This window comes from Phacochoerus africanus, chromosome 6 (genome assembly GCF_016906955.1).
Source record: "Phacochoerus africanus isolate WHEZ1 chromosome 6, ROS_Pafr_v1, whole genome shotgun sequence".
NCBI lineage: Eukaryota > Metazoa > Chordata > Mammalia > Artiodactyla > Suidae > Phacochoerus > Phacochoerus africanus.
The window spans coordinates 37580907-37597855 of record NC_062549.1 but is presented as its reverse complement, the minus strand read 5'-3'; the positions used below and the strand labels follow the sequence as shown (position 1 = coordinate 37597855).

At 35.2% G+C, this 16949-nt stretch overlaps 1 protein-coding gene across 10 annotated transcripts in view; it reads left to right on the top strand.

Annotated features, from left to right (window-relative positions):
• VPS13B (vacuolar protein sorting 13 homolog B) overlaps positions 1–16949 on the top strand; it is a 717975-nt gene that overhangs the window by 67760 nt on the left and 633266 nt on the right. For 9 of the 10 annotated variants that reach the window (XR_007135424.1, XM_047783533.1, XM_047783534.1 and 6 more), the window contains exons 13-15: positions 10942–11133; positions 12068–12237; positions 15081–15275. Coding sequence is in view for 8 of the 10 variants with exons in the window: in XM_047783533.1 (XP_047639489.1) it covers positions 10942–11133; positions 12068–12237; positions 15081–15275 (557 nt within the window). In the remaining 2 variants the exon portion in view is untranslated. Of the gene's footprint in view, positions 1–10941; positions 11134–12067; positions 12238–15080; positions 15276–16949 lie in introns of those variants that run through there. The other variant, XR_007135425.1, reaches the window with a different exon arrangement.

Genomic DNA, 16949 nt, shown 5'->3' with positions numbered 1-16949 from the left:
TTTCAAAACAAAAATCCCCTTTGGCTTTCTTCTGGTTAGGGAAACAGGTACTAATGTAGATCTTTCATAAAAGTGAATGGCATAAAGCTAACTTTTAAGAAAGAAAGGGGTACCTGTATATGATATTGCAATTCACAAGTATCTGTTCTAAGAACTTTGTGAATTGTTATTGTGTTGTAGTTGCTAAATGTAAGCTAGTAAGTTTCTTCTTCTTTTGTATGATGTATGCACTGTGGATTTGATATTTTGTGAGGAGGTCAGTTGGCACATTTTGTCAGTATTTTTTTTTTTTTTTTGCCTTTTTAGGGCTGCACCTGCAGCACATGGAAGTTCCCAGGCCTAGGGGTTGAATCAGAGCTGTAGCTGCTGTAGCTGCTGGTGTACACCACATGAAGTAGTCCACTTGAAATGAAACCTCACACTGAAATTTTTTTTATTTGTACATATTTTGCTTCTAAAGTTTGGAAAAGATTGAAACATGATTTATATTTGGTAGGGTTCTTATATATTTTCTGGCAGAGAAACTAGTACTTTGTTAATTTTTGAATTTTTCAGATATTCTGTGAATAGTATACATTATTGTAGACTATACTATATACTAACTTGTTATATACTAACAAGATGTTAGTTATAACATATAACAGAAAAGTTCTATACGTTTATGTACAGAATAGCAAAAAAATGTAAAGACCTGTGTATTCTTCTCATAAGCCAATAACAGGACGGTGTCAGCATTGAGAGCCTCCTGTGTTCCTTTTCCATCACAGTCTTCTCCCTCCCTCACTAGAGGAAACCATTGTTATGAGATTTGTATGATCTTTTTCTAGTTTTTGGTTTACCACTTACACAGATACTTTCTCAATTGTGCAAACAGATCATTTTTTAAAAGAAAATAATTCCACTGTTAATTTAACTTGTAAATGTCACATGTACCTTAAAAATGTGTTCATTCATTCACCCAATTATCTGTTAATTTATTATATGCCTGCTTTTAGGCAGATGCTTTCATGTGTTTGTTTCTTATGGTGAGTCATTATTCACTTACAATATATTGGTGGTGGTGATAGCTAATATTCATTGAATGGTTTTAAATGGAAGGCACTGTTCTAAGTGTTTTACATGGTATTAACTTATTAACTTATTTAATCCTCTTGATAACCCCTCGAGGAATATAACAATATCTTCATTTTATAGATTAGGAAACAGCCAGTCCTAGAGTTATATAACCTGGCAAAGATGACACACCTGTTATGTGGGATTTAAGTCTAGCAAGTCTAACTCAGTAGCCTACATTCATAACTACCATGTTCAGATTTTCTTCTTTCTTGCATTACTTGAAACAAGAAATTTGTAGAAATTTTAGTATTTTTGAGCCTAAGAAAGTATTTAGAATTCTCACAAGCAGTTAATTTTAAATGCTTTAAAGAAATATTTTCTTCGTGGTTCGTTGTACCTTGACATTTATTTCTGTAGTCCAATTCATCAAAAAGTCCCCTACATTTTAGCCTAAGTATCTAAGTGCATATTAAACTAATAATTTCACAAAGTTTGTAGTGAATTGTGAAATTTTGAAAGTAGATTTGGTTGGTGGGCTTTGAGTAAGTTCATGGCAGTATTTTCCATTACGTAAAAAACTAGTACAATAGAGAGCTTATTTTATTTACTTACTTTAAATTTTATTGGAATAGAGTTGATTTACAACATTGTATTAGTTTCAGGCATACTACAAAGTGAATCAGTTATGTACATATATCCATTCTTTTTTCCCCATATAGATTATTACAGAACATTGGGTAGACCTCCCTGTGCTATACATTAGGTCCCTGTTAGTTATCTCTTTTATGTGTAGTAGTGTGTATGTGTTAATGCTGTCCTCCCAACTTATCCCTGTCTCCCATGATCTTTCCTTTGATAATGCTAAATTTGATGTTAAAATCTGTTTCTGTTTTATAAATATGTTCTTTTGTATCATTTTCATTAGATTCCAAATACAAAGTGATATGATACAATTGATATTTGTCTTTCTCTGACTTTCTTCACTTATTATGATAACCTCTCATTCCATCCATGATGCTATAAATGGCATATGCCATTCCCTTTTATGGCTTAGTGATATTCCATTATATATAAGTACTACATCTTCTTTAACCACTCCTCTTTTTTTTTTCTTTAAATGATATTTATTTTTTCCATTATAGCTGGTTTACAGTGTTCTGTCAATTTTCTGTGGTGCAGCAAGTTGACCCAGCCACACATACATGTATACTTTCTTTATCTCACATTATCATGCTCCATCATAAGTAACTAGACATAGTTCTCAGGGCTATACATCAGAATCTCATTGCTTATGCATTCCAAAGGCAATAGTTTGCATTCCCAGTCCATCCCACTCCCTCCCCCTCCCCTTTGGCAACAAGTCTGTTTTCCAAGTCCATGATTTTCTTTTCTGTGGAATGGTTCATTTGTGCCATATATTAGATTCCAGATATAAGTGATATCATGTGGTATTTGTCCTTCTCGTTCTGACTTACTTTACTTAGTATGAGAGTCTCTGGTTCCATCCATGTTGGTACAAATGGCATTATTTTGTTATATTTTTATGGCAGAATAGTATTCCATTGTGTATATATACCACTTCTTAATCTATTCATCTGTTGATGGACATTTGGGTTGTTTCCATGTCATGGCTATTGTGAATGGTGCTGCAGTGAACATGGGGGTGCATGTGTGTTTTTCAAGGAAAGTTTTGTCTGGATATATGCCCAAGAGTGGGATTGTTGAGTCATATATGGTAGTTCTATATGTATAGTTATCTAAGATACCTCCATACTGTTTTCCATAGTGGTTGTACCAATTTCCCACCAACAGTGTAGGAGGGTTCCCTTTTCTCCACACCCCCTCCAGCATTTGTTGTTTGTAGACTTATTAGGATGGCCATTCTGACTGGTGTGAGGTGGTATCTCGTGGTAGTTTTGATTTGCATTTTCTAATAATCAGTGATGTTGAGCATTTTTTCATGTGCCTGTTGGCCATCTGTATATCTTCTTTGGAGAAATGTCTATTCAGGTCTTTTCCCCATTTTTCCATTGGGTTGTTGGCTTTTTTGCTGTTGTTTGCATATCGCATGGTTTGAAACTGTTTTCTTCATTCTGTAAGTTGTCTTACTGTTTTTTTCTTTTTCTTTTTCTTTTTTCTTTTTTTTTATGGTTTCCTTTGCTGTGCAAAGGCTTGTCAGTTTGATTAGGTCCCATTGGTTTATTTTTGCTTTTATTTCTGTTGCCTTGGGAAACTGACCTGAGAAAACATTTGTAAGGTTGATGTTAGAGCATGTTTTGCCTACTCTTCTAGGAGTCTGATGGTATCTTGTCCTATATTTAAGTCTTTAAGGCATTTTGAGTTTATTTTTGTATATGGTGTAAGGGTGTATTCCAGTTTCATTGATTTTTCATGCGGCTGTCCAGTTTTCCCAGCACCACTTGCTGAAAAGACTGTCTTTTGTGGTTCCATATAAATTTTTGAATTGTTTATTCTAGTTCTTTGAAAAATGTCATGGGTAATTTGATAGGGATTGCATTGAATCTGTAGGCTGCTTTGGGTGGTATGGCCATTTGTACAATTTTAATTCCTCCAATCTAGGAGCCTGGAATATCTTTCCATTTATTTGAATCTTTTTTAATTTCCTTGATTAATGTTTTGTAGTTCTCAGCATGTTTAGACTTTCACCTCCTTGGTTAGGTTTATTCCCGGGTATTTAATTTTGGGGGGTGGGGTGTGATTTTTAAAAGGTATTTGATTTTTATATTTCTTTTCTAATATTTCATTGTTAGTATACAGATATGTGACCAATTTCTGAATGTTAATCATGTATCCTGCTACTTTGCTGAATTTGTTGTTTAGCTTGAGTAGTTTTTTTTGTGGAGTCCTTAGGGTTTTCTGTATGTAGTATCATGTTATCTGCATACAGTGACAGTTTTACCTCTTCTAATTTGGATACATTTTATTTCTTTTTTAAAAATTTTTTTCCCACTGTACAGCATGGGGATCAAGTTATTCTTACATGTAACATTTTATTTCTTTTGTTTGTCTGATTGCTGTAGCTGGGACTTCCAATACTATGTTTATTGTTACTTTTTTTTTTGTCTTTTTGCTATTTCTTTGGGCTGCTCCCGCGGCATGTGGAGGTTCCCAGGCTAGGGGTCGAATCGTAGCTGTAGCCACTGGCCTACGCCAGAGCCACAGCAACGCAGGATCCGAGCCGCGTCTGCAACCTACACCACAGCTCACGGCAACGCCAGATCGTTAACCCACTGAGCAAGGGCAGGGACCGAACCCGCAACCTCATGGTTCCAATACTATGTTTAATAAAAGTGGTGAGGGTGGGCATCCTTGCCTTGTTCCAGATTTGATTGGGAAAGCTTTCAGCTTTTCTCCATTGAGTATTATGTTTGCTGTGGGTTTGTCATAAATGACTTTGATTATGTTAAGGTATGTTCCCTCTATACCCAGTTTGGTAAGAGTTTTGATCATGAATGGATGTTGGACTTTGTCAAATGCTTTTTCTGCATCTATTGAGATGATCATGTGCTTTTTGACTTTTCTTTTGCTTATGTGGCATATGACGTTGATGGATTTGTGTATATTGAACCATTCTTGTGAAACTGGGGTGAATCTCACCTGGTTGTGGTGTATGATCTTTTTTATATCTTGTTGGATTTGGTTGGCTAAAGTTGTGTTGAGAATTTTTGCATCTATATTCATCAAAGATATTGACCTATAGTTTTCTTTTTTAGTGGTGTTTTTGGTTTTGGAATTAGGGTGATGGTGGCATCATAGAATGTCTTTGGGAGTGTTCCTTCTTCTTCATCCTTTTGGAAATGTTTAAGGAGCATGGGTATAATTTCCTCTGTATGTTGGGTGGAATTCGCCTGTGAAGTCATCTCTGGTCCTGGACTTTTATTTGTAGGAAGTGTTTTTATGACATACTCAATTTAATTTCTAGTGATTGGTCTGTTTTTAGTTGATCTGTTTCTTCTTGATTCAGTTTTGGTGGGCTGTAAGTCTCTAGAAAGTTGTCCATTTCTTCTAGGTTTTCAAATTTTTGGTATATAATTGTTCATAGTATTCTCTTACTTTTTTTTTTTGTATTTCTGCAGTATCTGTTGTGATTTCTCCTTTTTCATTTCTTATTTTGTTTATTTTGGTTTTTTCTTTTCTCTTCTTGGTAAGTCTGGCCAGAGGTTTGTCAATTTTGTTTACGTTTTCAAAGAACCAGCTCTTGGTTTTATTGATTTTTTTTCTATTGTTTTTTTGGAGCTCTATTTTATTGATTTTCTCTCTGATCTTTCCTTCTCTCCTAGGTTTTGTTTGTTCTTCTTTTTGTAATTCTTTGTGTTGGGTTAAGTTGTCGATTTGAGATTTTTCTTCTTTTTTGAGGAAGGCCTGTATTGCTTGCTATGAATTTCCCTCTAAGCAGTGCCTTTGCAGCATCCCATAGATTTTGAATGGTTGTGTTTTTACTACCGTTTTTCTCAAGGTATTTTTTAATTTTCCTTTTGATATCCTCATTGACCCATTGGTTTTTTTAGTAGCATGTTTAGTCTCCATGTAGTCATTTTTTCTCATTTCTTTTCCTGTGGTTGTTTTCTAGTTTCATGCCATTGTGGTCAGAGAAGGTTCTTGGAGTAATTTCTATACTCTTAAATTTGTTGAGGTTAGTTTCGTGCCCAAGTATGTGGTCAATCCTTGAGAATGTTCCATGTGCACTTGAGAACAATGTATATTCATTCCAAGTTTTTGGATGTAATGTTCTGAAAATGTCAATGAAGTCTAACTTCTCTATTGTCTGATTTAGGATCTCTGTTGCCTTATTGATTTTCTGTCCAGAGCATCTGTCCGTTGATGTGAGCGGGGTGTTAAAGTCTCCTACTATTACTATATTCAGATTAATTTCTCCTTTTATGTCTGTATTTGTTTTATGTATCTGGGTGCTCCTATATTAGGGGCATATATAATGATTGTAATATCCTTTTCTTATATGGATCCTTTTACCATTAAATAGTGTCCTTCTTTGTCTTCCTTAATGGCCTTCATTTTGAAGTCTATTTTGTCTGATATGAGTATTGCAGCTCCTGCTTTCCTGTCTTTTCCATCACATGAAATATCTTTTTCCATCCCTTCACTTTCAATCTATATGTGTCCTTTGCCCTAAGGTAAGTCTCTTGTAAATGCAGATTGTTGGTTTTTGCTTTTTTATCCCATCTGCCACTCTATGTCTTTTGATTGGAGCATTCAGTGAGTTGACATTTAAGGTAATTACTGATAAATATGTATTTATTGCCACTTTAAACATTGTTTGCCAGTTGATTCTGTTTCTCCTTTGTTCCTTTATTTTTTTTTTGGTTGGATGACTTCCAGTTATTTTATGCTTGTGTACTTTTCTTTTTGTTTTTTGTGAGTGTAATGTTTGGTTTTGATTTGTGATTGACCTGTTTTTTAGTATGTTAACCCCTTCCTTCGGCCTTGTAGTCAGACAGGATGAAACGCATTATTAAAAGAAAAAAAAAGAGTCTAGATTTTATTCCTTTCTTAACCTACAGTATATGATTTTGAAGTACTTTTTTAACATCTTCATATTTGTCCTTTTGCTGTTCCTTGTGTTTATTGTCACTTTTACAGTAGTTTTTTTTTTTTTTTTCCTTTTAGCTCTGTATGCTAGTCTATTTAAGTTCAGTTGCTTTCCAATTGTGATTTCCTCCATCCTATTTCTTCTTACTTCTTTTTTTATTTAGATAAGCTCTTTCAGTATTTCTTTTAGAATGGGTTTAGTATTGTTGTATTCTTTTAGCTTTTGTCCATTGGAGAAATTTTTTATTTCCCCTTCTATTTTAAATGATATTCTTGCTGGGTAGAGTATTGTAGGATGCAGATTTTTGCCTTTTAAAAGTTTGTATACGTCTTGCCACTCTTTCCTGGCCTGTAGTGTTTCTGTAGAGAAATCAGCTGATAGCCTTATGGGGGTTCTTTTATAATTAACACTTTGCTTTTTTCTTGCTGCCTTTAGAATCCTCTCTTTAACTTTTGCCATTTTTATTATTTTTATTATAATATGTCTTGTTGTGGACCTATTTGGCTTCAACTTGTTTGGGGCCCTCTGTGCTTCCTTTATCTTCATATTTGTGTCCTTTAGATTTGGAAAATTTTCAGACTTAGTTTCTTCACATATATTTTCAATCCCCTTTTCTTTTTCTTCTCCTTCTGGAATTCCTGTTATGCATAGTTTGGCCCGCTTTGTTTTATCCCACAGATCTCTTATATTGCTTTCATGTTTTTTCATTTGGTTTTCTGTCTGCTGCCCTGATTAGGTGATTTCCACTATTCCCTCTTCCAAGTTACTAATTCATTCCTCTGCATTATTTATTCTGGTCTTTAGTGCCTTTAGCTCAATTTGCGTCTCTGCAAATGAATTTTCTAATCTTTCTATGTTCCTCCTCATATTTTGTAGTTCCTTTGTAAAGTAATCTGCATTACTGTTTATATCTGCTCTTAATTCCTTGATTTTCAGCCTTAATTCTTCAGTATTCTCACTACCTCCCTTTTGAACTCAGTGTCTATCAGACTGCAGAGGCCTATTTCATTGTTTGCTGCTTTAGGTGAATTCTCCTATTCTTTTAACTGGAAATGGTTCCTGAGCTTCTTCATCTTGCTTATGTTTTTCTTTTTTCTGTGAGTTTAGGGAATTCAAACTGTATTCTTAGAGGGCTACTTCTATGCAAGAGTACCCCTTTGTATTTTATGGGGGGTTACTATTCATTTTTGGCATGGGAGTTTGGATATCTGCTATCTCTTGGGTGTGAGCAGACTGTTATCCCCATGGTGCTGAGTGGGTTACCAGGGAGAAGGAGGCAGTGGGTAGGGCTAGTAGTCACTGCCTGGTTGCTGGGCTCTTAAACAGCAGCAAGGACCTGCATGAAGGTGGCACAGGCTGCTCCTATTTGCATGGCCTTAGGAAGTGGTAATGAGCCTTAGGCAGATTTACAAGGTGCCCAGGGCATCTGGCAGTGGCAATGGAAGGGTGTGTGAGTTCCTAGGGCAGTGAGAGCAACAACAGGTCGTGTTCAGTCATAGTGCCCTCCTCTGTGGTGCCTTCTGAAGTGATTGGGGCTGTAAGTGCTGCCTGTTCAGGGACCCCTAATGGTAGCAGGCCATGCCGACCTCTGGAGTCCTTGATAACTGTGGTTTTTGGCCCCTGCCACCTGTAGACTACCCAAGAAGCACCCCATCCTGCTTAGTCCACACAAGAGGTGCTGCCATGCTCCTCCTAGTTGCAGGGTCCTGGGAAGGGACAGTGATCAAGCCTGTGGGTGAACATTTAATTTTAAGCAGTCTCTTTTTCAGTGAAACTTCTAAGGAGTGTTTGGTGGTTGCAGCAGCAGGACGGGTATGTTCCCAGGAGAGTGAGACCAACAACAGGTGATGTTCAGTCACAGTGCCCTCCTATGTGGTACTCTCTGAGGTGATTAGGGCCACAAATCATGCCTGTTCACATACCCCTGTTAGTGGCAGGCCATGCCCACCTCTGGAGTCAGAGATAACTATGGTTAACCACTCCTCTTTCAATGGACATTTAGGTTGCCTCTATGTCTTAGTTATTGTAAATGTTGCTTCAGTGAACATTGGGTTGAATGTATCTTTTCAAGTTATGTTTTTCTTTGGATAGATGCTGAGGAGTGGGATTGCTGGATCATATGGTAGTTTCATTCTTAGTTTTTTAAGGAACCTTCCTACTGTTCTTAATAGTTGTTGCACCAGCTTACATTCTCACCAACAGTGTGGGAGGGTGCCCTTTTCTTCACACCCTCTCCAGCATTTACTGTTGGTAGACTTTTTGATGATGGCCATTCTGACAGGTATGAGGTGATAACTCATTGTAATTTTGGTTTTCATTTCTCTAATAATTAATGATGTTGAGCATCTTTTTATGTGCTTTTTGATCATCTGACTTCTTTAGAGAAATGTCTATTTAGATCTGATGACTTTTTGATTGAATTGGTTTTTTTTCATATAAAGCTGCATGTAATATTTGTATATTTTGATGATTAGTCCCTTGTAGGTCTCTTCATTTGCACAGATTTTCTTCTACTCCGTGAGTTGTCATTTCCTCTTCTTCTTAATAAGGTTTCCTTTGCTGTGCAAAACTTTAAAGTTTAATTAGGTGTCACTTGTTTATTTATTTTTTAATTTGCATTACTCTAGGAGGTGGATCAAAAAAGATAATGCTGTGATTTATGTCAGTGTTCTGCCTATGTTTTCATTTAGAACTTTTATAATATGTGGCCTTATGTTTAAATCTTTAATCCATTTTGAGTTTATTTATGTGTATAGTGTTTGAGAGCATTCTAATTTGTTTCTTTTACTTGTAGTCTCACTTATTGAAGAGACTGTCTTTTTTCCCCTGTGTTTTTTTTTGCCTTCTTTGCCATAGATTCTTTGACCATGATTGTGTGGGTTTATTTCTGGGCTTGCTGTCTTATTCCACTGATGTATTTTTCTGTTTTTGTGCCAGTGCCATACTGTTTTGTTGTGTGTAACTTTGTAGCATAGTCTGAAGTCAGGGAACCTGATTTTTCCAGTTCTTCTATTTTGCTTTTTCAAGATTGCCTTGGGTATTCAGGGTCTTTTGAGTTTCCATACAAATACAAACATTTTGGTTCTAGTTCTGTGAAAAATGCCATTGATGGTTTGAATAGGGATTGTGTTGAATCTGTAGATTGCCCTGGGTAGTATAGCCGTATTGACAATACGACTAGGAATATATGAATAATAGATTTAATTTTTTTTGTCTGTGATATTGAGACTAAAGATTGAACTGAACTCCTTTGTGTGAAATGAAGGAAATGTATTTTTGAAAAAGTTATCAGAAGGTATAGGTATGGAATTTTTGTGTTTAACTGGGACTTCTTAGATTCTAAAGATAGTAAATGTTGGAAAGTTTACTTTCCTATTTTTGTTTGATTAAACAAAATAGCTTAAGTAAAAATTATTGTATGTTATCACTTAAAATAGTGGATTTATCTACTAAAATCAAATCTCTGATATAAGCTGTATATATATTAGATAAGGAGAAATATCTGTAGGTAGAGGCAGTATTTTTTTTAGAAGATAGCCTTAGTTCCTCTTAGATATATGGACAGATAAAGGATTGAGGAAATTGGATTCTATACCATGGGGCGTGGCCATAATTGTTTTATTCAAGAGAAAGTTCAAAGTGGATAATACCTGTTTACTTTCATAGTCATCAATGAAATTCTCATGTGAACATGTAATTTTAAGCAGTCTGTTTTTTAGTGAAACTTCTAAGGTAAAATTAGTAATAAAATGCAGTTTCCTCCAGAGTAACCCTTCCTAGTCAACATAATAGCATTGTGTATAGAGTTATTAGATATAGGCCAGTTAGTCTTTCAAAAATAATTTTTTAAGAATGACCATTTAAATTTTATAGCACTTCTTATGACATTAAATAGGTAACAGAAATATTTATTTATTGTTTTGTGTCATTTTAGGGGTGCATCCGCCACATATGGAAGCTTCCAAGCTAGGGGTTGCATTGGAGCTACAGCCGCTGGCCTATACCACAGCCACAGCAACACGGGATCTGAGTCGTCTATGAGACCTACACCACAGCTCACAGCAACCCCTGATCCTTAACCCACTGAGCAAGGCCAAGGATCGAATATGCGTCCTCATGGATGCCAGTCAGATTTGTTTCTGCTGAGCCATGACGGGTACTCCATGGAACAATTTTTTAAACTGTTTTTGTTAATATATTCTCACTTGCATAAAGAAAAATATAGGTCAGCAGGCTTTATAAGATGAGTAATATTAAAATATATACTTGGTATTTCTGATCGATACAGTATTAATATAAAATTTGGCTTCTTATAGGTTCTGCCAATCAACAAGACTTTTCTTCAGGGAGAAGTGAAGATTTGGGAACTGTTCAGGAAAAGTCTACCAAAAGCCTTGTTATAGGACCTCTTGATTTTCGCTTGGATAGCAGTGCAGTACATAGAATTTTAAAAATGATTGTTTGTTCCTTGGAACATGAATATGAACCATATAGTAGACTAAAACCAGGTTTGTTTTTGGCTTAATTTTGAATATTTTGCAGTTGACTTGAATGATTATATAATCCAATTGTATTTTGCTAACTTAACCTTTTTAGGAGATTTTGTTTATCCGATTTTCATGTATTTAGTTGTTAAAGATTAAACTCTGATGTCTAATGATGTTAACTAGCTTTTGATATAACTTTTGGTCATTTTGTATATAATATCTTTTGTTTTTGAGGTTTTTTTTGGTCCATTTTTCTATTGTTTACTTTTGATTTTTATGAGGTTTTAAATTTAATTTTCAATATGCCGTGGGTACAGGTACTTTGTGGAGGTACCTATGTCTATCTGTATGTCTTTCTATCTATGGCAAGTATTTTCTCCCAGTCCGTGGCTTGCTTTTACATTATCTCAATGGTTTTTATGAAAAGATGCTGTTATTCTTTTAATGACAGATGCTAAGAATTTCTTTAAAATATTTTTAAATATAAAATGTAAATTCTTACATGGCAAGGGCATACATTTTCTAGAACAGTGTAATTTATTTCTGTTAAAGAAAACACACTTGGAGTTCCCGTCATGGCTCAGTGGTTAATGAATCCGACTAGGAACCATGAGGTTGTGGGTTCGATCCCTGGCCTTGCTTAATGGGTTAAGGATCTGGCATTGCCATGAGCTGTGGTGTAGGTCACAGACACTGGCTCAGATCCCACATTGCTATGGCTCTGGCGTAAGCTGATGGCCACAGCTCCAATTAGACCCTTAGCCTGGGAACCTCCATATGCCGTGGGAGCGGCCCAAGAAATGGCAAAAAGACAAAAAAAAAGAAAACACACTTTTACAACTGCTTCATTGTTGGAAAAAAAAGAATTTGACCTTAAAATTTGGAGAATTTTTTTAGTTAATTAAGAAAATTATTAAAAATAATTTTTCATTGAATTTTTATTATTTCATTTTAGATATTAAGGATGAAAGTGAAACAGTGCTAAATCCTGAAGAAGTGGCATCTTTGGAGGAATATATTCCTACTCGACATACAAGTGTTACTCTCCTCAAATGTACCTTCACAATTTTCATGGCTGAATTCAACTTGCTGGATCATTTGCTACCTGTCATTATGGGAGAAAAGGTGTATTTTGTCATTCACTACTTGTTTTATTATATATGTGTATTTTTTGGTCCTCCGAGACTGTAAGAGGAAGATGATTAAGAAAAGAGTATCAGTTTATTATAGTATCATCTGTCTATGGTGACGTTAAAGCAAAGTAACTATGATTGTTAATTCTTAGGAAGTAATTTTTGTTTATTTAGATAAATAGGTAAATAGTTTAAAAAAGCAACCTCAAGCTAAGGCTCTGTAAAGAAATGCTGAAGAACATGGGCCTAGATGTCTGAACATGTCCAAGCTATGATACCTTAAAACACTTTGCTTATGACACTAAGCCTGTTTTCCTTTTCTGAAAAACAAAAGGTAAGTTTTTCAAGTAGGCTGACAAATTTAGCCAGCAAAGAAGCAACAAGCCCAGGTAGATTCAGATAGTTTATTACTTACATAAACAGCCATATATATATAAGGTATTATCTGTTATCATTAATTTATTACGTTTGGGGTTATATATATATATATTTTTTGTGGCCATACCTGTGGCATATGAAAATTCCCAGGCCAGGGATTGAATCCAAGCCATAGCTGTGACATGTGCCACAGCTGTGGCAATGCTGAATCCTTTACCCCACTGCGCTGGCTTGGGGATAGAACCCATACCTCGGCAATGACCCTAATCCCTAATCACTGCGGTTGGATTTTAAGAATCCAAAACCCACTGCGTTGTAGTGGGAATGCTGGGTTATATTTCTTTTGATGGCTGTGTAATGATTGATTATATAAATAAAAGTTGTCCTAACTTTAAATAAGAATTTACAGAAGTATGGCAGAGATTAGGATGCATCAATTTCATTTGCATATTTGCTCTCTATAAGCCAATCATTGTATTACTGGGTAAAGAGATCATCTGGAGAAAATTTCAGTGGAGAAAAATTAAAATATGTTAGTGTTAAACATGAACTTTAAAGTAGCTATGATTAATAAATTCAAGAAAGAGACAAAAAATTGGAAGATATTGAAAAGACTTCAATCCATTATAAAAAGAGCCAAATGAAATTTTGGAACTGAAAACTAACAGAAGTTAGAAATGAAAGGATGGAAAAAGATATACCATGTAAATGCTAATCACAGACAAACAACAAAGTCCTACTGTATAGCACAGGGAGCTATACTCAATATCCTATGCTAAGTCATAATGGAAAAGAATATGAAAAAGAATATGTATAACTGAATCACTTTACAGCAGAGATTAACACAGCATTATAAAACAAAACTATACATCAATAAAAATTTTAAAAGTGCTAACCAGTTTTTAAAGTTGCTGTTTTTTGTTTTTTGTTTTTTTGACTGTACCTACAGCATATGGATGTTTGTGGCTAGGGATCAAATCTGAGCCATAGATGTGACCTATACCACAGCTGCAGCAATGCCAGATCCTTAACCTGTTGTGCTGGGCTAGGGATCTAACCTGTGCCTCAGCAGTGACCCAGGCCACCAGAGACAAATCCAGGTCCTTAACCCACCATGCCACAGTGGGAACTCCTTTAGTTTCTATTATAATATCAGAAAATACAGAGCTTAAGAAGTATTATTAGAAATAAAAAGAGCCGTTTCATAATGATAAAAAAGAATGAACAATTGGTAATTTTTACGCGTGATACGTTGAATGAAAGAAGGCAGACATGAATATATACTGTATGATTCTGTTTAAATGAAGCTGAAAAACAGACAAAATCAATCTGTGGTGATTTAAGTAAGAATATTTACTGCCTCTTGTTTGGATTTGGTATTAGTTGAGAAGGGATATAGGAGAGCCCTCTAGAGTGCTTGAAATGTGTGCTGGTTACATATGCAGAATTTTCTGAGCCCTACATTTAAGATTTGTGTGCTTTACTGTATATTATACCTCAGTAATCCAAAATAAAGCCCCTTAGTAAAGTAAAACAAATGTTCAATAAGTGGTGGTTTAAAAATTATTAATGTGTCAAAAAGGAAGCATTAGATGTTCAACTCAGTTTTGGGCAGTACTGGAGAAGTATTATGTAGCACTTACCCTCTTTAGCCAAGGTCTGCTCAGTGCCAGTACTGTTCCTCTATTAGTGTGATAATGAAAGACCAAACAGTTAAACTGCTCTTGGGAGATGTTTTGAGGTATCTTTGGATAGAAGGCCATTGAGAGCTCCAGGTATGGGAGTAAATTCAAGGACTGGAAGCGGAGTTTGGCAATCAGGTTCAGACCCTGGACATGTTGAAATTTGCCTGAGTTTCTTTGGAAACTTAGATTCTGTAACACTGAAAATACCAAGCCTACCTTGGTATTCTTAGGACTGTCTTGAATAGTCCACTTAGTCATCTAAATGTGAATAAAGGGAAAAAAGATAAAGGCTCTGGGATATCTAGGGTTTTTTGTTTGTAATTATTGAGCTTAAAATATCTTCAGTATACTGAGGCATGTAGTAACAATATTCCAGTTGATTGAAAAGATAAAAAGCTTTAGCTGAAAGGGCATTGATAATTAGCAGTTAATATTATTGTTATGGAGTTCCCTCATGGCTCAGTGGGTTAAGGACCTGGTGTTTTCACTGTTGTATCTCTGGTTACAGCTGTGGTATGGGTTCACTTCCTGGCCTGGGAATGTTTGCATGCTGCAGGTGCAGCCCCCAAAAAATATGTATGGCTTGAAATTGGGACATACTTAAAAATAGGTAGAAGATATTTCAATTTGGTGATGGTAAGAGAGACTGATAGAAGGGCATAATTTCTAGGATGGTTTGATAGCTCTGCAAAATGTGTCAGTTTGAAGTTTGTATAGAGGGCATTACCCAGCAATAACTTTTGAAATAAATGTGAACACTGTTATTTTCCAGAACTCAAGTAACTTCATGAATACTACAAACTTCCAGTCTCTTCGTCCTTTGCCATCCATTCAGATACTAGTGGATAAAATTAATCTGGAACACTCTGTGCCAATGTATGCTGAACAGTTGGTGCATGTGGTCAGCGGCCTTACTCAGCCTTCTGATAATCTGCTTCATTATTGTTATGCACATTGCTACCTTAAGGTATGAAAAGTGAATTTTCTTTTGTATTATTATCTGTTTGGCTTTGGGAGAGTCAAATCTCTTTTTTGTTTTGGAGTTACAATTTTACAGAAATAGAAACTCATGAGTTTTTAATTTTTATTTTTATTACTTTTTTGCTTTTTAGGGTCACGCCTGTGGCATATGGAAGTTCCCAGGCTAGGGGTCGAATCAGAGCTGTAGCCACCAGCCCATACCACAGCCAAAGCAACACCAGATGTTAGTTAGGTCTGTGACGTACACCACAGCTCACGGCAACACTGGATCCTTAACCCACTGATTGAGGCCAGAGATCGAACCCGCAACCTCATGGTTACTAGTTGAATTGCTTTCTGCTGAGCCACTATGGGAACTATAAGATGAGTTTTAAATAAGATGTGACAGGTATATTCATTACTTAATATAATATAAAAAATAAAAGTGTACCTGTTTTAAAGATTTCTTCCATTATTTGATGTTAATGGCTTGATATTTGTAAGATAATGGTAATTAGAATTTTTGAAGATTTTATATATTATTGATTATAAGCTGTGTGAAAGAGCACTTTGTTTCTAAGGATGTTTTAAAAGACATGATTTCTTGGAGGGGGAACATTTATGTAAGACAATGATTTATGAAGCAGGTTTAACGCATTTGTTTTCTAGTCATTTTCTTCTTATTGAATTCATGTTAACTTTTCAATGTGAAGGAAAACTTTATTACCTTAAATCAAGTCATGTTAACTTATGTAAAGTTAATTATTGGAAACTTTGCTCATCTCTTCCATCTTTTTTTGTTTTTGTAAATAAGTAGTACATCCCACTATGCAGTACTTTAAATAGATAGATTCAGATGTTGTATAATAAGTGTTTTTGCTAAGCAAACACAGATGTATAATCTAAGTAGAGACAGCTTGTACTTACCTAATCAAATTCTGTATTATGGACTAGAGGAAACTCTGCCAAGTTGAATTTAAGAATAAATACTAACAATGCACTAAATTTTATGTAAAGTACTGAAAAATTAGAGGACTCCAAAAATAGATTATTGACTTCATTGGTTCATGCTTTATAGTTTGATGTTTTAAAGTTCTTACGTGTTGGTGTCTTTGTAGAGTGAGAAGAAACCAATTTAAAGATACCAGTTTTAGATCACCTCCAGACATACTTAAAATGAAGATGTTAAAATTTTACTCTTTTCAAATCATATAGAGTGGAAGAAAACATTTTTCTAGATGTCCACCCAAAGCCCATTTTTAAGAGAGTGGAGAAAGAGAGTCCACTCCTTTGATGGAGAAATTACGGTATCATTTTGCAAAGGGGTATGGCCATAGGAAAAGTGTGATTCATTGGGGGCCATTATTACAGTGATCTGTTACAGTGTTTACTATCATGCAGAGGGTATCAGAAGGTAATTTTGAAAGTTAGATACACAGAGAATATTTCTTGAAAGTTAGATACATAGTGAGAACTTCTCTTTTTTGTTCATTCCCGCAATTAATACACTGAGGTGTATGATTTTTTTAATATTGGCCAACTTAAATATCAGGTTATATCATTAAGAATATTTGCCTGGTTTTGTTGAAGCAGGTCAATTTTAGGCAGTTCTTTCCAAGGTATTCTACTTACATGGGATTCATTCATTTAGTAAACAATAAATCCTTTCTGTCTTACAGAC